The 20,286-nt window shown below is 41.6% G+C and overlaps 1 protein-coding gene across 1 annotated transcript in view; it reads right to left on the reverse strand.

Moving 5' to 3' along the window:
• Positions 1-20,286, reverse strand: part of LOC125463872 (dynein axonemal heavy chain 17-like) — a 364,283-nt gene that overhangs the window by 252,409 nt on the left and 91,588 nt on the right. The window contains exons 16-18 of the mRNA XM_059653668.1: positions 13,504-13,611; positions 5,353-5,484; positions 88-248 (exon numbers count right to left, since the gene is read on the reverse strand). Coding sequence (XP_059509651.1) covers positions 88-248; positions 5,353-5,484; positions 13,504-13,611 — 401 coding nt within the window. The remainder of the gene's footprint in view (positions 1-87; positions 249-5,352; positions 5,485-13,503; positions 13,612-20,286) is intronic.

Raw genomic sequence — 20,286 nt, forward strand, 5'->3', positions numbered from 1 at the left:
ATCTGAAGACTTTGCAATTTGAAAGAAATCTGCAAAGACCAAACTACAATAAAAAGCCAGTAGAAATTAACTATCAACTTTCCATACCTGTCTGTAAGTGGAGTAATAACCAATCGAGGAGTGTTGCCTAGGTACTCATAAGAATATCTGAACTGCGCGTCACAAATGTTAGCAAAACAATGCTGCTTCTCATCATCCCAGCGATGTCTTAGTTGAGACTGCCAAGTAAAAGCTTGGATATTCTCCACCTGTGAAGAAGCACATTTCAGCGGTGTTATTAAAGTGCTTTCTTTATGCATATAAAAACCTAATTAATTAATCACAGAATCATACAATACAGAAGGCGGCCTTTGGTCCATCGAGTCCGTACTGCCAAAATGCAGCAAAGCTATATGTGTCTCACTTTACTTTACTAGGCCCCTAGCCTTGAAGTTGTGACACTTTAAGTACTTTTTAAATGTTGTGAGGTTACCTGCCTCAACTACCTTCCCATGCAATGCAATCCAGATTGCCACCATCATTCTGGGTGAAAAAGTTTCCTCAAATTCCCTCTAAACCTCCTGCCTTTCACCTCAAAGTTATGCTGTCTCCAACTTAGGGGAGAGCTGCTTTTTATCTCTGTCAATGACCCTCATGATCTTATACACCTCTGTCAGGTCCTCCCTCAACCTTCTCCACTTCAAAGAAAACAATGCAAGCTTATTCAGTCTCTCTTTGTGGCTGAGATGCTCCATTACGGCAACACTCTGGTGAATTTCCTCAGCAACCCTCCAGTGCAAATACATCCTTCCTTTAATGCAGTGACCACATAGTACACCATCTGGTGCCTGAATAAAGTCCTGTACAGTTTCAACATAACCTTTCTGCGCTTACAATCTATGCCTTGACTGATAAAGGTAAGTGTTCCAAATGCCTTCTGAGCTGCCCTATTATCTTGGCCTGTTACCTTCTGTTACCATTGAATCTGATTCTATCACCTTTTCAGATAGTGCATTCCAGATCATAAGAAACAATACTTCTTCATGTTGCTGTTATTTTGATGTACATAATTTTAAAATGGTCTTTTTGCCACTGGAAACAGTTTTTCCTTATTTAAATCTATCCATTCAGAGAATTGTTTAAAACTATCAAATTTGTTCTTAATCACTGATCACTGATCTAATCCAAAACAGTACAGGACTCCCTCATTCATGGCATATTCCTATAAATGTCAGTTTCAATGTCTCAAAGACCATGATTTCCTTCCTGACCTACATTGTCACTATGATTTTAAAGCATTCATCCTTATTTTGAAATCCTTTTGTGGTCCCACCTTTCCCATTTGAGCTGCACCAATTATTAATCACTAATCCTTCCACATTGATGACCATGCCTTAAGTTTAAGAATTCCCTTCCTACATCATTTTACCTTCCCTTCTGCCTTTAAGATTTTGTGTAATTGTTTGGTCATCTATAACAGTGATTACTGAAGAAACTGAGTAGGTCTAGCAACATCTGTGGGGAAGTAAAGTTTTTGTATTCTTGTATGGGATAGAGGTGTAGCCATTAAGGTTGGCAATTGTAACTCATCCTTAATTGTTTTTAAAGTAATTGGCTCAATATGCCATTTCGGGAAGTGGGAGGAGGGGCAGAGTTAAGAGTCAACCATTTTGCTGTGGGTGAGGAATTACATGTAGGCAAACCAGGTAAGAATGGTAGATTTTCTTCCCTGCAGAGCATTGGTAAACCAAATGGGTTTTTACAATTGACAATGATTTCATGGTTGCCATTACACTGGCTTTTATCGGCAGATTTTATTGAATTCAAACTCATGTCCACAGAACATCAGACTAGGTCTCTAGAATACTGCTCACTAACTATTACTAATATGACATTATCACGACGCCACTGCCAACAAAGTTTCAAATTCAACAGGACTCTTCCTTGAGACAAAGAAGAGTAATTTTGCTAAAATATTCATTTTGTTTCTCTCTTCACATATACTGCCAGATTTGCTGAGCTTCTATAGCATCTTTTATTTTTATTTCAGATATCCAGTATCTAAAATGATTTTCTTTTTCAACCTAACCTAGTATCGCCTGTTTATGCAATTTGTGGTCATGTTTTAGATTGTTTCTGTGAAGCGCGTTCAGACATTGGGCCAGATGTTCTGAGAACTGGCAATCTCATGCAGACTGCTACCCATGACAGGCCAGGTTGGTGGAGGGCCTTCATCTTGTGGATGTTCAGGTGGAGACCCATGCTGTTATATGCCACTGTAAAGGTGCTGATGATAGTCTGGAGTTCATCCTTTGAGTTCACCCATACGCAAGCATCATCCAGTAACTGCAGCTCAATGACACTTGTGGGGTGATGTTGGTTTTGGTTTGAAGGCAGTGGAATTTGCATAACTTTCTGCTGGACCTATAGGTTAGCTCCACTACTGTGCGGAGCATATCAGAGGTGAGGTGAAGCATTGCAGCGAGGTAGGTTGAGAACAGTGTTAAGGTCATTTCACAAACCTACTCAAGACTGATCTGAATGGGGAATGCGTCAGTAATGTTACCATTTGATATTACCACAGCTTCCACATCACCGTGACATGGGCAAAGGATGGTGACAAACTTCATGTTGCAGTCAAAACAGAGAAGGATGTTCCATAATGCTTCCCAGTTGACAGTGTCAAAGGCTCTTGTAAGGTCAAAGATGGCTATGTACAGGGATAGGTTCTTTTCTCTGTATCTCTCCTGCAGCTGTTAACACAGTCAGGCTTGTTCCTTTTTTTGAAAATGTTCACAACTGTGGCATATCAGAGCTTTGCTAGAATGTTCTCCTCCATCCAGATAAGGCAAGCAAGAACATGTAGATGCAGCAGGAGCTCTTTGCCCTCACAGTTTAATGCCTCACCAGGGATATTGTGTGCTCCAGCAGCTGTGTTGTTCTTCAGCTGGTGACAGCCAACTCTATTTTATGCAGGGCTGGGTGTTGCCAAGCTTATAGTGCGTAGTGTGCAGCAGAATGCAGTCAATGATGCTCAGATAGATAACAGAAAGATTGAGGAGCTTTGAAGTGCTTCCTCCAGCATTGTTTATTGGTTTCTTTCGCTTTGATAAGAGTGACTAAGTCCTTGGCCAGATTGCGGTGAGGTCTTGGGTGTTTAGTCCTTAAGTGGTTTTGATAGCACAAAAGAAACCTTACATGTCATGGCTGTCGCCCATTTTTAGGGCCACTCCATCCATCACCTGTTCTTTATGACTTGACCTTCAGTTGCCTGCAAGTCTGCCTTTTCCAACACCCATATATCTATTTTGAATGTCAAACTCTAGAATGTGCGTGTGTGTGTGTAGTGTATGCACGTGTGTAGTGTATGCGCATGTGTAGTGTACGCGCGTGTGTAGTGTATGCCTGTGTATAAATGCACCTTACATCAGGTTTAAAAACTACATCATTATAACAAAGTTTTCAAACATTTTTACTTAAGATTACTTCGAGATGGGGTAAAAGGGCATGAAATTGGTTCTAAATTAAGCATTTGTACGATAGAAGCCGGAATCCGAAGTGCAATTCTACCATTCCTAGGGTTGCCTCTAAAAGCAAGGCAATGTGACAACTGTATGATGTGCATGTTAGATACCCTCCAGTGTGGAAACAGGCCCTTTGACCTAAAAAGTCCACACTGCCCGTTGGTGCATCCCACCCAGACCCATTCCCTATAACCCTCACACCCCAGGCAATTTAGCATAGCCGATCCACCTAGCCTGCACGTCTTTGGGCTGTGGGAGGAAGCCAGAGCATCCAGAGGAAACCCATGCAGACACAGGGAGAATGTGCAAATTCTGCACAGACAGTTACCCAAGGCTGGAATTGAACCCGGGTCCCTGGTGCTGTGAGGCTGCAGTGCTAACCACTGAGCCACCAAGCCACCATCCTGTCCCCATTGTTTGAGGCAAAAAAAACCTGCAGATGCTGGAATCCAAAGTAGACAAACAGGAGACTGGAAGAACACAGCAAGCCAGGCAGCATCTGGAGGAAAGGAGCTGTCAATTTTTCGGGTATTTTATATCACATCTGTTGTTTTTTACATTTTGAATTTTGAAAAAAAGAGTAGTTTCATCTGAACCAATACTTTACCAAATCCAAGATGGCTGAAACCTATTCGACATCAGACACTTAGGCCAAGGCTAAATTACGTAGATGGTGAAAAGTAAGTTTCATGACCCCAATTGTTGCCAGGGCCCAAGGTAAGTTAACTTACAAAATCAGTGCTTTTCAACTCATTAATTACGCAACTGAGATTTTGGGCATGTTAATAAGTAAATCGCATGGTAAACAAGATGGACGTGCTTGTCAGGATCTTCCAGATTCCAAAGCTTCAGTGCCATGTTTAAAACCCTGATGGACACCACTTCAAATGCTGCAAGCCAGGAGCTGCCTCACACGCTTGGTGCTCCCTGCTAAATTGTCAGTGCATGCTGCAGAAGAAAACGAAGCTCACTTTAGATTCATGGAAAAAAGCCATGAGGCACTGTTGGTAAAAGTGATGGAGAGAAATTTAGTCCTCTTCCCAGCTGACATGTCCAGTGTCAGTGCAGCACCATTGCTAAATGGTTAGCATTGCTGCCTCACAGAGCCAGGGACTCTGGTTTGATTCCGTCCTTGGGTGACTGTGGAGTTTGCACATTTTCACTGTTTGCATAGGTTCCCTCTTTGTGCTCTGGTTTCTTCCCACAGTTGAAAGATGTATAGGTTAGGTGAGTTGGCCATGGGAAACACAGGGATATGGTAGGGGGTGAGTCTGGATGGGCTGCTTTTTGGAGGGTTGGTGTGGACTCAATGGGCCAAATGACCCGTTTCCACAGTGTAGGGATTCTGTCTTGCCCCTCACAGTGCTGCAGTCTAAAGACTGAGAAAAGCTGCACAAATTGCTGCTTCTCTTAGAATCCTCCACAACAGAATAGCCTTTGGCCTATCAAGTCTGTACAAAAATACACTAAATCTACATTAGTCCCAGTGTGGACATCAAATGCGCATCAAAGTATCTTTTAAGGGTTGTCCTGCTTTATTTCTCCTCTCACCCCTGAAGTCATTTGAAGCAAACTTTAGTGAATACATTGGAATTGGAATTTCACCTGCTGGACTGAGGCAGGTTGAAGTCAAGTGATGTTACTGAGGTAGAAATATTCAATCGTAATGTGTGCCATTACATGTGCATCAGAGGTGTACACACCATACAGACCCACACTGGCATTGGTAGAGAAAGTTGAGTTCCTCTTGCTTATTGAATAGTCAATAGCATAGTATTCCAACATGTGCTGTTTTGCTGTAAACAAGTAAACACAAACATACCAAAGAAAGAACGACAATGCCACCTACCTTAGTTGCAATCATTTTGTTTACAACATCTCGAGCATGTACTTCTATTGTGCAAATAGTCATGATCTTTTGCCTTTCTCCCACCGTTAAGTTGCCAATCAGTAATGTGATAAGTGAATTCAGTTGACTGATCTAAAAGAAAAAAAATAGGAAAAAAACTTTACATGTTTCAAGCATATCGGTGAGTGAACAGAAAATCAGACACTCTATGTGGTTTTGTGAAAGCGAAATTATGTAAGTCTAACATATTAGAGTTTTTTGAGGAAATACAAACAGGGTGAATAGAAGGAAGCTGTTGATGAGATGCATTTGTTTTCCAGAAGGCATTTGACAGGGTGTCATATCAGGAATTACTGTATAAAATAACATGTGTAGGTGATAACATATTAGCATGCACAGAAAATTAGATACCTAACAGTTAACAGAGTGGACATAAATAGACTTATTCATATCGGTAAGTGTAACACGTAGAATATTGGAGAAATCAACGCTAGGCCACAACTATTTAAATTTAGATCAATGACTAGAAAGAAGGTACCAAATATATGGCAGTTAAAACTGCTTAATCAGAGAGATCAATAGGAGAGTAACCAGAGAAGTAAACACTGATTTTCTTAAGAAGAGTCACATTAGACATGAAAAATTAACTCTATTTCACTCTCCGCAGATGCTGCCAGACTTGCTGAGCTTCTCTGGAATTTTGTGTTTGTTTGAGATTTTCAGCATCTGCGGTATTCTGCAGAAATCTCTATATTTTATACAGAGGGAAGAGTAAGATGTAAAGAAGACACAAGCAGTCCATAAACAGCTTTGATTGGTTAAGTGGCTGGACAAAACATCTGGCAAATTTCCCTTTCACAAAACAACATTGACTACCTGATTACATTAAGATTTTCTACAGGGCCTGCTATAAACTCCTTATTACAAAAGAACAAAAGAGAAGTACAGCACAGGAACAGGCCCTTCAGCACTCCAAGCCTGTGGTGACCATGATGCTGTAACTAAACTAAAAAACAAATCTTCTGCCCTAATTCAGCCCGTTTCACTCTATTCCCTCCCTACTCATGTAGCCATTCATTTACCTCTTAACTGTTGCCAATGTGCCTGCTTCCACTACCTCCTCACGAAGTGCATTCCAGGCTCCTACCATTCTCTGCGTGAAAAACTTTCCTCACACATCTCCCTTAAACTTTTGCCCTCTCACCGTGAACCTGTGCCCCTTTGTAATTGAAACTTCAACCCCAGGAAAAAGCCTCCGAATATCCACCCTATCTATGCCTCTCATAATCAGCTGTCATCTTTCCAGTGAAAACAATCCCAGTCTTCTTAACCTTTCCTCATAGCCAATGCCCTCGAGACCAGGCAACATCCTGGTTAAACTTCTCTGCACCCTCTCCAAAACTTCCACATTCTTCTGGTAACATCGTGACCAAAACTGCACAAAATACCCCAAATGCAGCCTAACAAGGGTTTTATATAGCTGGAACATCATTTGGCTACTCTTGTATTCCATGCCCGACTGATGAAGGTAAGTGTGCTATATTCCTTCTTAATCACTTTGGTCACCATGTTGTCACTTTTAGGGAACTATGGACTTGCATACCCAGATCCATCTGTATGTTAATGTTCCTAACGGTTCTGCTATTTACAGTACAATTCACACCTAAATTTGATTCTCCAAAATGCATCAACTACATTTGTTAGGATTAAACTCCATCTGTCACTGCTGTGCCCAAGTTGCCAATCTATCTATATCCTGTCGTATCCTTTCATCATCGTTAAAACTATCAGCAACATCACCAAACTTCATGTCATCTGCAAACTTGCAGATCAGACCATCCACATTTTCCGCCAGATCATTTATATACACTACAAACAACAGAGAACTCAAGACCAATCCCTGTGGAACCCCACTAGTTACCGGTCTCCATTCTGAAAAACATCTAATTACTGCTACCCTCTGTCTTCTATGGCCAAACCATTTTGTATCCATCTAGCCAACCCACACCAATCCCATGTGATTTTTTGTTTTTGTACCAATCTGCCATGTAGGAATTTATCAAATGCCTTGCTAAATTCTGTATAAACCATATCCATAGACCTTCCTTCATCAATTATCTTTGTCACCTCTTCAAAAAAATTCAATCAGGTTGGTGAGACAAGACCTCCCCCATACAAAACCATGCTGCCTATCACTAACTAGTCAATTTTCTTCCAAATGTGCATATATCTTGTCCCTAAGTATCTTCTCCATGAGCTTCCCCACCACAGATCTCAGACTCACCAGTCTATAATTTCCTAAATTATCCCTGCTTCCTTTCTTAAACGAGGCAACAACATTGGCTAATCTCTAGTCCTCTAGAACCTCGCCTGTGGTCAAAGAAGATGTGAAGATATAGAACATAGAACATTACAGCACAGTACAGGCCCTTTGGCCCTCGATGTTGTGCTGACCTATCATACCAATCTGAAGACCATCTAACCTACACTATTCCATGTACGTCCATATGCTCATCCAATGACGACTTAAATGTACCTAAAGTTAGCGAATCTACAGCCGTTGCAGGAAAAGCGTTCCATACCCTTACTACTCTCTGAGTAAAGAAACTAACTCTGACATCTGTCCTATTATCTTTCACCCCTCAATTTAAAGCTATGCCCCCTCGTGCTCACTGTCACCATCCTAGGAAAAAGACTCTCCCTATCCACCCTATCTAAACCTCTGATTATTTTATATGTTTCAATTAAGTCACCTCTCAACCTTCTTCTCTCTAACAAAAACAGCCTCAAGTCCCTCAGCCTTTCCTTGTAAGACCTTCCCTCCATACCAGGCAACATCCTAGTAAATCTCCTCTGCACCCTTTCCAAAGCTTCCACATCCTTCTTACAATGCGGTGACCAGAACTGTACGCAATACTCCAAGTGCGGCCGCACCAGAGTTTTGTACAGCTGCAGCTACTTCTTCCCTTGCCCATCGCAGAAACCTGGGATACATTCCATCTGGCGACTTGACTACTTTAATGTAAATTAGGATACCCAAAACCTCCTCCTTTAATATACAAACATTCTCTAGAGTCCAAACACTCATCCCTGACCTCAACATCAGTCATGTCCTCCTTCTTGGTGAATATTAGCATGAATTGAGGATCTCTGGAACTTCCTGTAGCTCCATGCATAACTTGCCTCCTTTATCCTTGGGTGGGCCTACTCTTTCCCTTACTACCCTCTTTCTTCTAATATATGCATAAAAAGCTTTTGGATTCTCCTTGATCCTGTTTGCTAAAGACATTTCATGGTCCCCTTTGGCCTTCCTAATTCCGAGTTTAAGTTTCTTCCTAATTTATCTCTACTTCTCAAGAACCTTGTCAGTTTGTAGCTGCCTAGACTTTATACTTCCGCTTTCCTTTTGACTAAGCTTACAATTTCCCTTGTCAATCTTGGTTCCTGAATCTTGCCATTTCTATGCTTCAGTTTTGCAGGGACTAGCATGTCCTGCACCTCAATCAACTCGCCTTTAAAAGCCTCCCACGTGCCAGATATAGATTTGCCCTCAAATAACTGCTCCCAATCCATATTCCCCAGTTCCTATCTAATTTGGATGTATTTGGCCCTTACCCAATTAAGTACCTTCACTGGAGCGCCACTCTTGCCCTTGTCCATGACTACTTGAAATCTTATGGCATTATGGTCACTAAGCCTAAAATGCTCTCCTACTGAAGCATTGATCATCTGTCCTTAACATATTTTAGCATTTGCCAAAACAGATGTTCATCAACCAACCTCTAGTTTCCTGACTTTTGTGTCCTGACCTCCACTCTGTTGTATATCTGTTGTCTTTCAGTCAGGGAGTGCTTCTGGATTTAGCAGATACACTATAATGTAGATGAAATAACTGCATAGAGGCCGGTATCCCATCACCAACTCACCCTTTAATTAAATTTCCACAGTACATGGGTTCTCAGAGCCTGTCTCTAGAATGAGGAGACGCTCCGAACTTCCAATTCATCCTGCTTTTGTGCTTTGGTGTATTTGGTTGCTAAAATAGCCGCACAGAGACTGGTATTCTGACACCAAGTCACCCTTTCTTTACATGGGCACAGTACATGAGCTCTGACCAGCCAATTCAGAGCCAATCCTTAGAAAGAGGAGGCTTTGAATATGCTGTTTATATCTGTCAGCTAGGGCTCTGCGATTAGCCCAGATTAACAGGGATCTTATAGTCAATAAGATCTACCTGGCCTTCATTCCAATCATTACATCGCACCAACCCCCACGTCTACAGATGTAGGCCTGTTCTTTCGCTTGTAGCTTCTCTTGGGTTGTTTTCATCCCCAGTCCAGTTCCTCTGACTCTGGCTCTGACACAGGCAGCGTGTTCCAGAACATAGTCCATCTCTTGTGCCAGGAGCATCCTAGGAAAGTTTGCTCCTCTTCCTCAGGTGGTAATGGTATGAAGGATACATCCACCTCAGACTCTGTGGTTCCTGTCAGCCTTTCTGGCTGTTCTGAGGAGCTGTTTTGCTCCTGCCCCATTTGTGAGATATCAGCTTTCAGGTGATCCGCAATGTTTGTTCAGGACTGCTTCACCTACCCAAATGTTGTACGTCACATGACCTGACCTCACATCAACTTTACCTTGTACCCATTCAAGACCATTTCTGTGGTTTTGATGTCAAACCTTGTCCATTGAAGTAAACTGTCTCTCTTGCTTAGAGGAGGCATGTGACCAACATTAGCCATCCTGCTGCCATTTCACCCTCCATCCCAGGTCCAGAAATATCATGTTTACCCTGGCGCAGAGCCTTCTCCCCATCACCAATTCTGCTGGAGCTATCCCTGTAGTTGCATGAGGGGTAGTCCTATAATTGAAGAGGAATCAGGACAATTTGATACCAAGTGAAGCTGTAGGCTGTTTCTTTAAGCCTGACTTCAACGTTTGGACTGTTCTTTCCACCAGACCATTAGGCAACGAATTGTATGGAGCTGTCCAAACATGCCAAATGCCATTCAACTTTAGGAAATACTTGAAATCCCTATTGTTAAATCATGTTCCATTGTCCATGACCAGTACTTCCAGGAGTCTGTATAACATGAACGATGCTAACAGCTTTTCAATTGTCATCCCTGAGTTTGCCAAATGAGCTTTATGCATGTCTATCCATTTTGAATGGGCATCCACAATGACCAAGAACATCGAGCCTGTGAAAAGACAGATATAATCAACAGGTAATCAAGTCCAGTGTTTACCCAGCCATTCCCACAAATGTGGGGGCTTAATTTTTGTCCTTGTTGGCACTTTAGGTTACTACACCACCAATGCAGCTACGTCAGTGTCCAATCCTGGCAAACAGACATAATTTCTTGCTGACATTTTCATTTTGTAAATCCCTGGCTGACCCTGCTGGAGTTCTGTCACTATATGGCGATGACCTTTACTCGGGACAATCACTTTTGTTCCCCATAGTAATACGCCATCTTCTACAGTGATCTAGTTTCACCGGCTCTAGAAAAGTTTCGGTCCTGGTTGTGGGGGCCCAATTACTTTCACCATCACCACCAGTTGTTTTAGTTTTGCCAGGACAGGATCTTTTCATGTCCACAGTTGGGTATTTTCAGCAATGACTGGAAGGGTATCGAGAAAGTTTAAAACCAGAATTGGCTGTTCCAGGGGAGACACCACAGAAATCTGCCAGTGGGAGGCAGCTCAAAGAATCTGCATCTGCCACTTGGCCTCCCGGATGGTGTTTCAACTTGTAATTATACATACTGAGAACAAGAGCCCACCACTGAATTTGAACAGAAGCTAAGGGCATCATGGCCATATCTTCTTTAAATAGCCCTAGCAGGGATTAATAGTATATTTCTATTACAAATTTATGTCCTTAAAGGTATTGGTGGAAGATTACCACACCAAAGATGACCGCCAGACCTTCCTTTTCTATCTGCGAGTATGGCGTTTGAAATCAGCCAAAGTCCAGGAACCATATGCTATACTGCAGTCATCTCGTTTGGGCCCCTGGTGAGCCAGCACTACCTCAATGTTGTATGGGGAGGCATTGCATGTTAGCTCCACCGCTTGCTGGGGATCATAGTGGGACAACACCTGAGATGATGGTAGCTGCTTTTTCACTTCCCTAAATGCTACCTCTTGGTTATGTGACCATTTCCAAGGCTGACATTTTCTTCAATAGCAGGTGTAAGGGTGCAAAGATGGATGCCAGGTAACACGTGAATTTCCAGTAATAATTCACCAATGCTAAGCAAGACCTAAGCTCCGGTACAAGACATGAGAGCTGGGGCACTTTTGCCCTCACTTTATCTTCCGATGAGTGGAACCCGGTCTTGTTGATTCTGTAGCCCAAATAGGTCACTTGGAACACTAGGTGCCTAGAACACACATGTTTCCGTGCTAAGGTATGTACCTGCATGAGAAAATTGTTTCAGTACTTTGTCCAAGTTCTCCAAGTGCTCTTTATTAGTCTTCCCAATTATTAGCATATCATTCTGATAAATGGCAACCTGGAGTAGACCTTGTAAAATGTTCTCCATCATTTGGTGGAAAATCAAACAGGCTGATGATAAACCAGATGGAAGTCTTCTATATTGGTAGAAACCCTTATGGACGTTAATTGTGGCACACCTCTGGGATTCCTCATTTAGCCACAGTTGGAGGTAGGCACGGCTCATGTCCAACTTCATGAAGAACAGAACTATTACACCTTCTACACCACCAGTTTTGTGTACAAGTTCTGTGTGAGAGATTGGGTAATTATCCAGCTGCAAGAGGTGGTTTACAGTTTGTTTAAAATCTCCACAAAGGCAAACTGACTTCACACAAAAGGCTTCACAATTGATATGGCCAGTGCTGCCCATTCTACAAACTGTACTGCTTTGATGATTCCTTCGCTTTCCAGCCTCCTGGTTTCTGCTTTACTGTTCACATGCAAGGCAAATGGCACTGGGCAGGACTTGCAGAATTGTGGAATTGCTTCCTGGTCAACATGTAAGATGGCCTTGGCTTCTCTCATAGTCTCTAAACCTTCCTGTTACTCAGGTAGTCATTTTCTAATCGAAAAATGTTGAGAAAATGAAGATGAACCTTTCTCAACCAATATTGCCCCCAAACCTTTTACAGCAATCAGTGGTAACTGCAGGTTTTCAGACTGGCTGAGGTCTTGCTTAGAGCCAGTCTCTAGATTGAGGAGACTCTGAATCACCTGTTTTATTTATTTTATTTTATTTTAATTTTTTTACAGCAACAAAATGTGATGGTAATTTCTCGGCGTTTGTAGACACAGGAGCAGTTTGCTTTTTGAATAACTGTGCAGAAGCCAGTTTCCCATCACCAAATCTCCCTTTAGTTACATGTGTGCAGTACATGGGTTCTGACCTGCCTGATCAGAGAAGGTCCCTAGAAAGAGAAGACTCTCTCTGAATCTCCTGTATATTTTTTTTCTCAGATTTTGGTTTTTATTTTTCTCTTTCATTTCTTTTATCAATGTTATGTGTGTAAATGCAGAGACTGAATGAAGACTCCATTGTACAAATAATCTTATTTAATACTTCCATCACCGGGAAAAACAAAGTGGCTGAGGAACCAGATAAAAGCAAAGCCCAATAAGGGCAGTGCTTAAGTGAAAAATCTCCTATTTATATCCGTCAGCCAAGGTTCACTGATTGGCCCAGTTAACAACCTGTCAATAAGATCCACCTGGCTCTCATTCCAATTCAGCAGGGAAATGAGAACTTGTCCAATTCGGCAGGAATGTTATTTAAATGACGCAAGACTGCAGAACTCAGTGATATCAATATGTCTGACAATTCTGCTATTCAAAACAAAAAAAAGTTGGTATAGCAGCACAGCAAGGGAATAAGAAGGCAAGTTTAAATTTTCTTTATTGCCCTGAAGCAATAAAGAACTAAGGGAGACAAAATATTGCTATTTCACACAACTTTTCCTGAAATTGCAGCTGTTCATCTTCCAATAGGTAAACTGAGGGAATTATTGATCCCCTGCAATATTTCAGCAAATATTACTCCCACTAACAAAGGAGAGCAATACCATATTTGTATTCAATCTCTGAGCTGAAAGACAATTAACAATGCGACCAGTTCACAAATAATGCTTAAGAAAACCTCAAATTTAGCAGACCTGCTTTTTCAGATAGTCTTTCATAGCATTTTCATATCCTTCTTCTAGTTTTGCAAATGTACCGCTAACTTCTCCATTCCAAACAATCTGTGTACCGGTCAGAGCAACCTAAAATAAATTTTGCAACAATGTGAACATTACATAACTGTATATGCATTGACATAAGCAAACATCTATAAACAACTAAGTAACAGGGAATTAATGGGTGAGATTTCTGCGAGGTCAGAATGGGCTTTACGAGAAGTGCAAATCAGTCAGGCGTATTTGCCAGTCTTACTCTGGAATCTTTACATTTGATCAGCTTTTACTTTCCAACAGATGAAGCTCTCTGTGATAATGGGAACTGCAGATGCTGGAGAATCCAAGATAATAAAGTGTGAAGCTGGATGAGCACAGCAGGCCAAGCAGCATCTCAGGAGCACAAAAGCTGACGTTTCGGGCCTAGACCCTTCATCAGAGATGACGCTCTCTACCAGCTAGTAGGAGCTTCATGAATAATATTCCTGCTCTAAAATGCAGTTAGGATTGCAATTATTATGTAATTTTAATCAAATCAAGAAAACCTCTGTCTTTGGTGAACCCATAAAATTGAAGTTTGTGAGATTGGTTTCAGAAATAGCAGCTGCAGTATCTGAAGCTGTTAGGAGCACAAGAAACTTGTGCACATAAATTACACTGTTGAATCTACATTATATCCAAAAGAACTGAAGATGCTGTAAATCAGGTCCAAAAACGAAATTGCTGGAGAGGTTCAGCAGGTCTGGCAGCATCTGTGAAGGGAAAAAACACAGTTCTGAGGAAGGGTCACTGGAACCAAAACATTAACTCTGTTTTTTTCCTTCACAGATGCTGACAGACCTGCTGAGCCTCCCAGGCAACTTTGTACCTTTGCTTTCTGGAGGTTCATTTGCTAACAATGGCCATTTTCTCAGTTTGGATCTGATCATGACTCGGTACAAATGAGACATTGCTTCCTCACTCTTGAATACAGAAGGTCAACACTCCATAGCCTTTTAAATAAGTTTCATATAAGATAACAAGGTGCAGAGCTGGATGAACACAGCAGGTCAAGCAGCATCATAGGAGCAGGAAAGCTGGCTTTTCGGGCTTAGACCCTTCCTCAAGAGTTCAGTCAGTCTGGCCTTCATGATATATTTAAATAACTTCTCACAATTGAAGTCAAACAAGTTTGTGCTTTGTTCCATCCTCTCTCTCTTCTTAAGTAACAAAGTTACATTCATAATATTTTTCAATCAAAAGAGCCAATTCCTGAACATAGTAAGCATCAGAAACTGATGACTTACACATTACAATAGCTTACCTGATTCTGCCTATATCCTGACATGGAAACCAAGAGAGACTTGAATTTTATCTTTCTTAGGCACTGTTATTTTCTCTATTACTTTTTTCCACTTGCCTAAAATCTATTCAGCTATTTCTCTTGGGCTTATCGTTAGATCCCCTTGTAAGGATGATACTTAGTCCTCTTCTTCCAATGTAAAAATGAACACAAAAGTGCCAGCTTAACAGGACTATTTCCTGATTAACAATTACAGTTTATTAACATTTATCTTTAATTGACCAGCATTTCCCTTTTACTATTTATGTTCTATTCAAACATTTATGAACTCGTTGTCTGGCAACTATGACATACCTTGCAACAGTTTATTTTATATATATTCTGCTTGCATTTCACAACTTAGTTGTATTCTTTGATATTTTTTAGAAATATCCCACTGTTACAATCCGATCACACCTAAAGAATCTGATATACCAAGACCACTGCATCTTGAAGAAGAGCTCACTAGCAGCTCCCTGAAACAAGATTAATTGATTCAAGTCTTCCTGCAGTCTTATTAGAAAATTCCATAAGAACACAGGAATTAGAGGCAGGGGTATACCATTTTGCCCCTTAAATCTGTTCCACCACTCAACAAGCTAACTGCCAATTTGAATGTGGTATCAATTTTGGTTTCCTTTCTGCCCCTGTAATTGATGATTCCTTTGACAGGCAAAAACCTATCTAACTGCCATGACTGTATTTAATGACCCAGTCCAACGGTTCTCTGGCAAAGAGAATTCCACGGGCCAAAGACCATGTGAAAGAACTTCCTCCTCAATAATATCTTAAATGGGAGACCCCTAATTTTTTTTAAATACAATCCCCCATTTCTAGACTCTGGGTTCCATCTCCACCTATCATTTACTCCTCCCCACTGCCTCCCACCCCATCTTCAGTATTTATACCAACCTTTTCCTAGTTACAATCAATTCTGAAAAAGGATCACCAGACCTAAAATATTAACTTTACTTTCTCTGCCAGACCTGTTTAGTTTCTCCAGCTATTTTCACTTTTGTTTCTGATGTCCAGCATCAACAGTCATTCAGTTTTTTTTTCAACTAAAGGCTAATGTTTGCTGTTGGGAACTGGCCTAGGAATATATTACAGGTTAATTACTGCTGAAAGAATGTTGTAGATGTTTCAGCATTAGATTCTGTTAAACTCAGAGAATAGCAGCATATTGGATATTGAATTGGTTGATCAAGAAATAACTGGTGAAGACCGGTTAACCACAGAGATGGTTGTAAAGCAAAAACCAAAGAGGAAACTGGTTTTGACTAGGCTTTTGGGCAGGAGGCAATATTGGTCTTGAAGATGCCCATCTGGGTTTTGATTTTGTGGTCTCAACCTTTTGAAAGACTTGAGAAAAGAGTCCCAGTATTCTGGTGACTTCAGAATTCAATCCGGAAGTAGTCCTAAGTGTCAGTAATACAAACTATCAGATTTCATGAATGCTTCGTATTCATTTTTAAATGGTTTTCAAACTGGCAACTTACAATTGTTTTAGAGAAATGCCTTAACTGTATCTTGGTGTGTGAATGGGGATTTGTGATCAAAGAAGATTGGGCTTAGATTGTAGATATTAATTAGATTGCCTTGCTATTTATCTGTGTTCTGCTCAAGTTATTTTCTTAAGAATAAATTGTGTATTTTTGCTGAAAGTCATAAATTTCATATCAAAGATGTGTTGTTTGTAAAGTTCAGCTAGAAATAATTCAGCAATTTTGAGAGTAATTTAATGTCGGAATTTCATTATGAATCCAGTGATATTGAAGCGTATTTGGTTTGGCTTGCTGTTCCTCTGATGTAACAAAGTTGAAAACTGAAGAAAGACCAAACTGTCTAGATATAGAACACTGTTAGAAACACCTTAAGACATACAGCAAATCAAAACAATTCCCAAAAATTATTCACGACACAGATTCCATTCCAGAGAGATTACCTCTTGGTATCAGATTGTTAAATTCTACTTAACAAATATTCCTGGTACTCCTGTGTTCTGTGAAATCTTCTTACATGAAGATCTATAAAATTTGTCAGTATCTAATAAATTACAGACTAAAAACCTCCTGCCTGGGAATTGTGCAAAGAAAACCTTGAAAGTGAGGTGACATTCTTTTCCCTGACCTCTCATGATTTTGTAGATCTCAATCAGGTCCCCCCTCAACATTCGCCTTTCTAATGTAAATAATGCTAATCTACTCAACTTCTCTTCATAGCTAGCCCCCTCCATACCAGGCAACATCCTGGTGAAACTCCTCTGCACTCTCTCCAAAGCATCCACATCCTTTTGGTAATGTGACGACCAGAACTGTACACAGTACTCCAAATGTGGTCAAACCAACATCCTACAAAACTGTAACGTAAGCTGCCAACTCTTGTACTCAATACTCAATCCGATGAATGAAAGCATGCCGTATGCCTTCTTGACCAATCTGTCCACTTGTGTTGCCACCTTCAGGGTACAATGGACCTAAACACCCAGAACTCTCTGTGCATCAATTTTCCCCAGGGCTTTTCCATTTATCGTACAGCTCGCTCTTGAATTGGGTCTTCCAAAATGCATCAGCCCGCATTTGCCTGAATTGAACTCCATCTGTCATTTCTCTGCCCAACTCTCCAATCTATCGAAATTCTACTGCAACCTCCGACAGTCCCCTTCACTATCTGCTACTCCGCCAATCTTAATGTCATCTGCAAATGTGCTAATCAGACCATCTATACCTTCCTCCAGATCATTTATATATATCACAAACAACAGTGGTCCCAACCTGGATCCTGAGGAAACAACATTTTGAAAAACTCCCTTCCGCTACAACGCTCTGTCTCCTGTTGCCTAGCCAGTTCTCTATCCATCTAGCTAGTACACTCTGGACCCCATGCAACTTTACTTTCTCTCCCAGTCTACCATGGGGAACCTTATCAAATGCCTTACTGAAGTCCACGTATTTGACATCTACAGCCTTTCCCTCATCAATTCCGAAAAGAATTCTATCAAGTTGGTAAGACATGACCCCTTCCCTGTACAGAATCATGCAGCTTACAACTAATAAGCCCATTTTCTTCCAAATGTAAACAGATCCCACCCCTCAGTATCTTTTCCAGCAGCTTCCCCACCACTGACATCAGGCTTACCGGTCTATGATTACCTGGATTATCCTTGTTACCCTTCTTAAACAAGGGGACAACGTTAGCAATTCTCCAGTCCTCCAGGATCTCACCCGTGCGCAAGGATGCTGCAAAGATATCTGTTAAGGCCCCAGCTATGTCCTCTCTTGCCTCCCTCAGTAACCTGGGATAGATCCCATCCGGTCTTGGGGACTTATCCACCCTAATGCCTTTGAGAATACCAAACACTTCTCCCCTCCTTATGCTGACTTGGCCTAGAGTAATCAAACATCTATCCCTTATCTTAACATCCATCATGTCCCTCTCCTCAGTGAATACCAACACAAAGTACTCATTAAGATTCTCACTCATTTTCTCTGACTCCTCGCATAGCTTCCCTCCTTTGTCCTTGAGTGGGCCAGCCCTTTCTTTAGTTACCCTCTTGTTCTGTATGTATGACTGAAAGGCTTGGGATTTTCCTTAACCCTGTTTGCTAAAGATATTTCATGACCACTTTCAGCCCTATTAATTCCTCATTTCAGATTGGTCCTACTTTCCCGATATTCTTCCAAAGGTTCATCTGTTTTCAATCACCTAGACCTTTATAAGAACCAAAAGAACTATGGATGTTGTAAATCAGGAACAAAAACAAAGTTGCTGGAAAGGCTCAGCAGGTCTGGCAGCATCTGTGGAGGAGAAAACAGGGTTAACGTTTCGGGTCCGATGACCCTTCCTCAGGTCTTCCTCAGTTCCGAGGAAGGGTCACCGGACCCAAAACGTTAACTCTGTTGTCTCCTCCACAGATGCTGCCAGACTACTGAGCTTTTCCAGCAATTTTGCTTTTGTGCCTAGACCTTTATGTATGCTTCTTTGTCCCTCTTTGCTAGTCTCACAATTTCACATTTCATCCATGGTTCCCTAATCTTGCCCTTTCTATCCCTCATTTTCACAGGGACATGTCTGTCCTGCACTCTAAAGAAAGGGCACAACAGACATGTGGAGACTGTTTAAGGAGCAGTTGTTGCGGGTGATGCATAAATTTGTTCCTCTGAGACAGGTAAGAAGGGATAAGATTAAGGAGCCTTGGATGAGGGGAACAGAGGTGCTTCTCGTCAAAAAGAAAAAGGCAGCTTACGTAAGGTGGAGGAAGTAAGGGTCTAGCACAGCTTTAGAGCATTACAGGCTTGCTCAGAACATAGAACATAGAACATAGAACAGTACAGCACAGAACAGGCCCTTCAGCCCACAATGTTGTGCCGACCATTGATCCTCATGTATGCACCCTCAAATTTCTGTGACCATATACATGTCCAGCAGTCTTTTAAATGACCCCAATGACCTTGCTTCCACAACTGCTGCTGGCAACGCATTCCATGCTCTCACAACTCTTTGCGTAAAGAACCTGCCTCTGACATCCCCTCTATACTTTCCACCAACCAGCTTAAAACTATGACCCCTCGTGCTAGCCATTTCTGCCCTGGGAAATAGTCTCTGGCTATCAACTCTATCTATGCCTCTCATTATCTTGTATACCTCAATTAGGTCCCCTCTCCTCCTCCTTTTCTCCAATGAAAAGAGACCGAGCTCAGTCAACCTCTCTTCATAAGATAAGCCCTCCAGTCCAGGCAGTATCCTGGTAAACCTCCTCTGAACCCTCTCCAAAGCATCCACATCTTTCCTATAATAGGGCGCCCAGAACTGGACGCAGTATTCCAAGTGCTCAGAAGTGGACTGAGGGGGGCCAGGAGGGGGCACGATAAAGGCTTGGCAGGAAGGATTAGCGAGAACCTGAAGGCATTTTACTCATACGTGAGGAATAAGAAAATGATCAGGGAGAAGTCGGGCCGATCAGGGATAGCGTAGGGAACTTGTGGGTGGAGTCTGAGCAGATAGGGGTAGCCCTAAATGAGTTTTTTGCTTCAGTTTTCGCTAAGGAAAGGGACCTTGTTGTGAATGAGGACTTTGAGGAGCAGGGAAACAAGCTTGAACAGATCGAGATTGAGGAAGTTGATGTGTTGGAAATTTTAGCAAACATTAAGATTGATAAGTCCCCAGGGCCAGACCAGATTTATCCTAGGTTGCTCAGGGAAGCGAGAAAGGAGGTTGCGATGCCGCTGGAGAAGATCTTTGTTTCCTCACTCTCCACTGGAGTCGTACCGGAAGATTGGAGGGAGGCAAATGTTGTTCCTCTTTTCAAGAAAGGGAATAGGGAAATCCCTGGAAATTACAGACCCAGCCAGACTTACGTGTGTGGTCAGCAAGGTTTTGGAAAGAATTCTGAGGGATAGGATTTATGACTATTTGGAAAAGCATAGCGTGATTAAAGCGAGTCA

Source organism: Stegostoma tigrinum, chromosome 22 (assembly GCF_030684315.1).
Source record: "Stegostoma tigrinum isolate sSteTig4 chromosome 22, sSteTig4.hap1, whole genome shotgun sequence".
NCBI classification, from domain to species: Eukaryota; Metazoa; Chordata; class Chondrichthyes; order Orectolobiformes; family Stegostomatidae; genus Stegostoma; species Stegostoma tigrinum.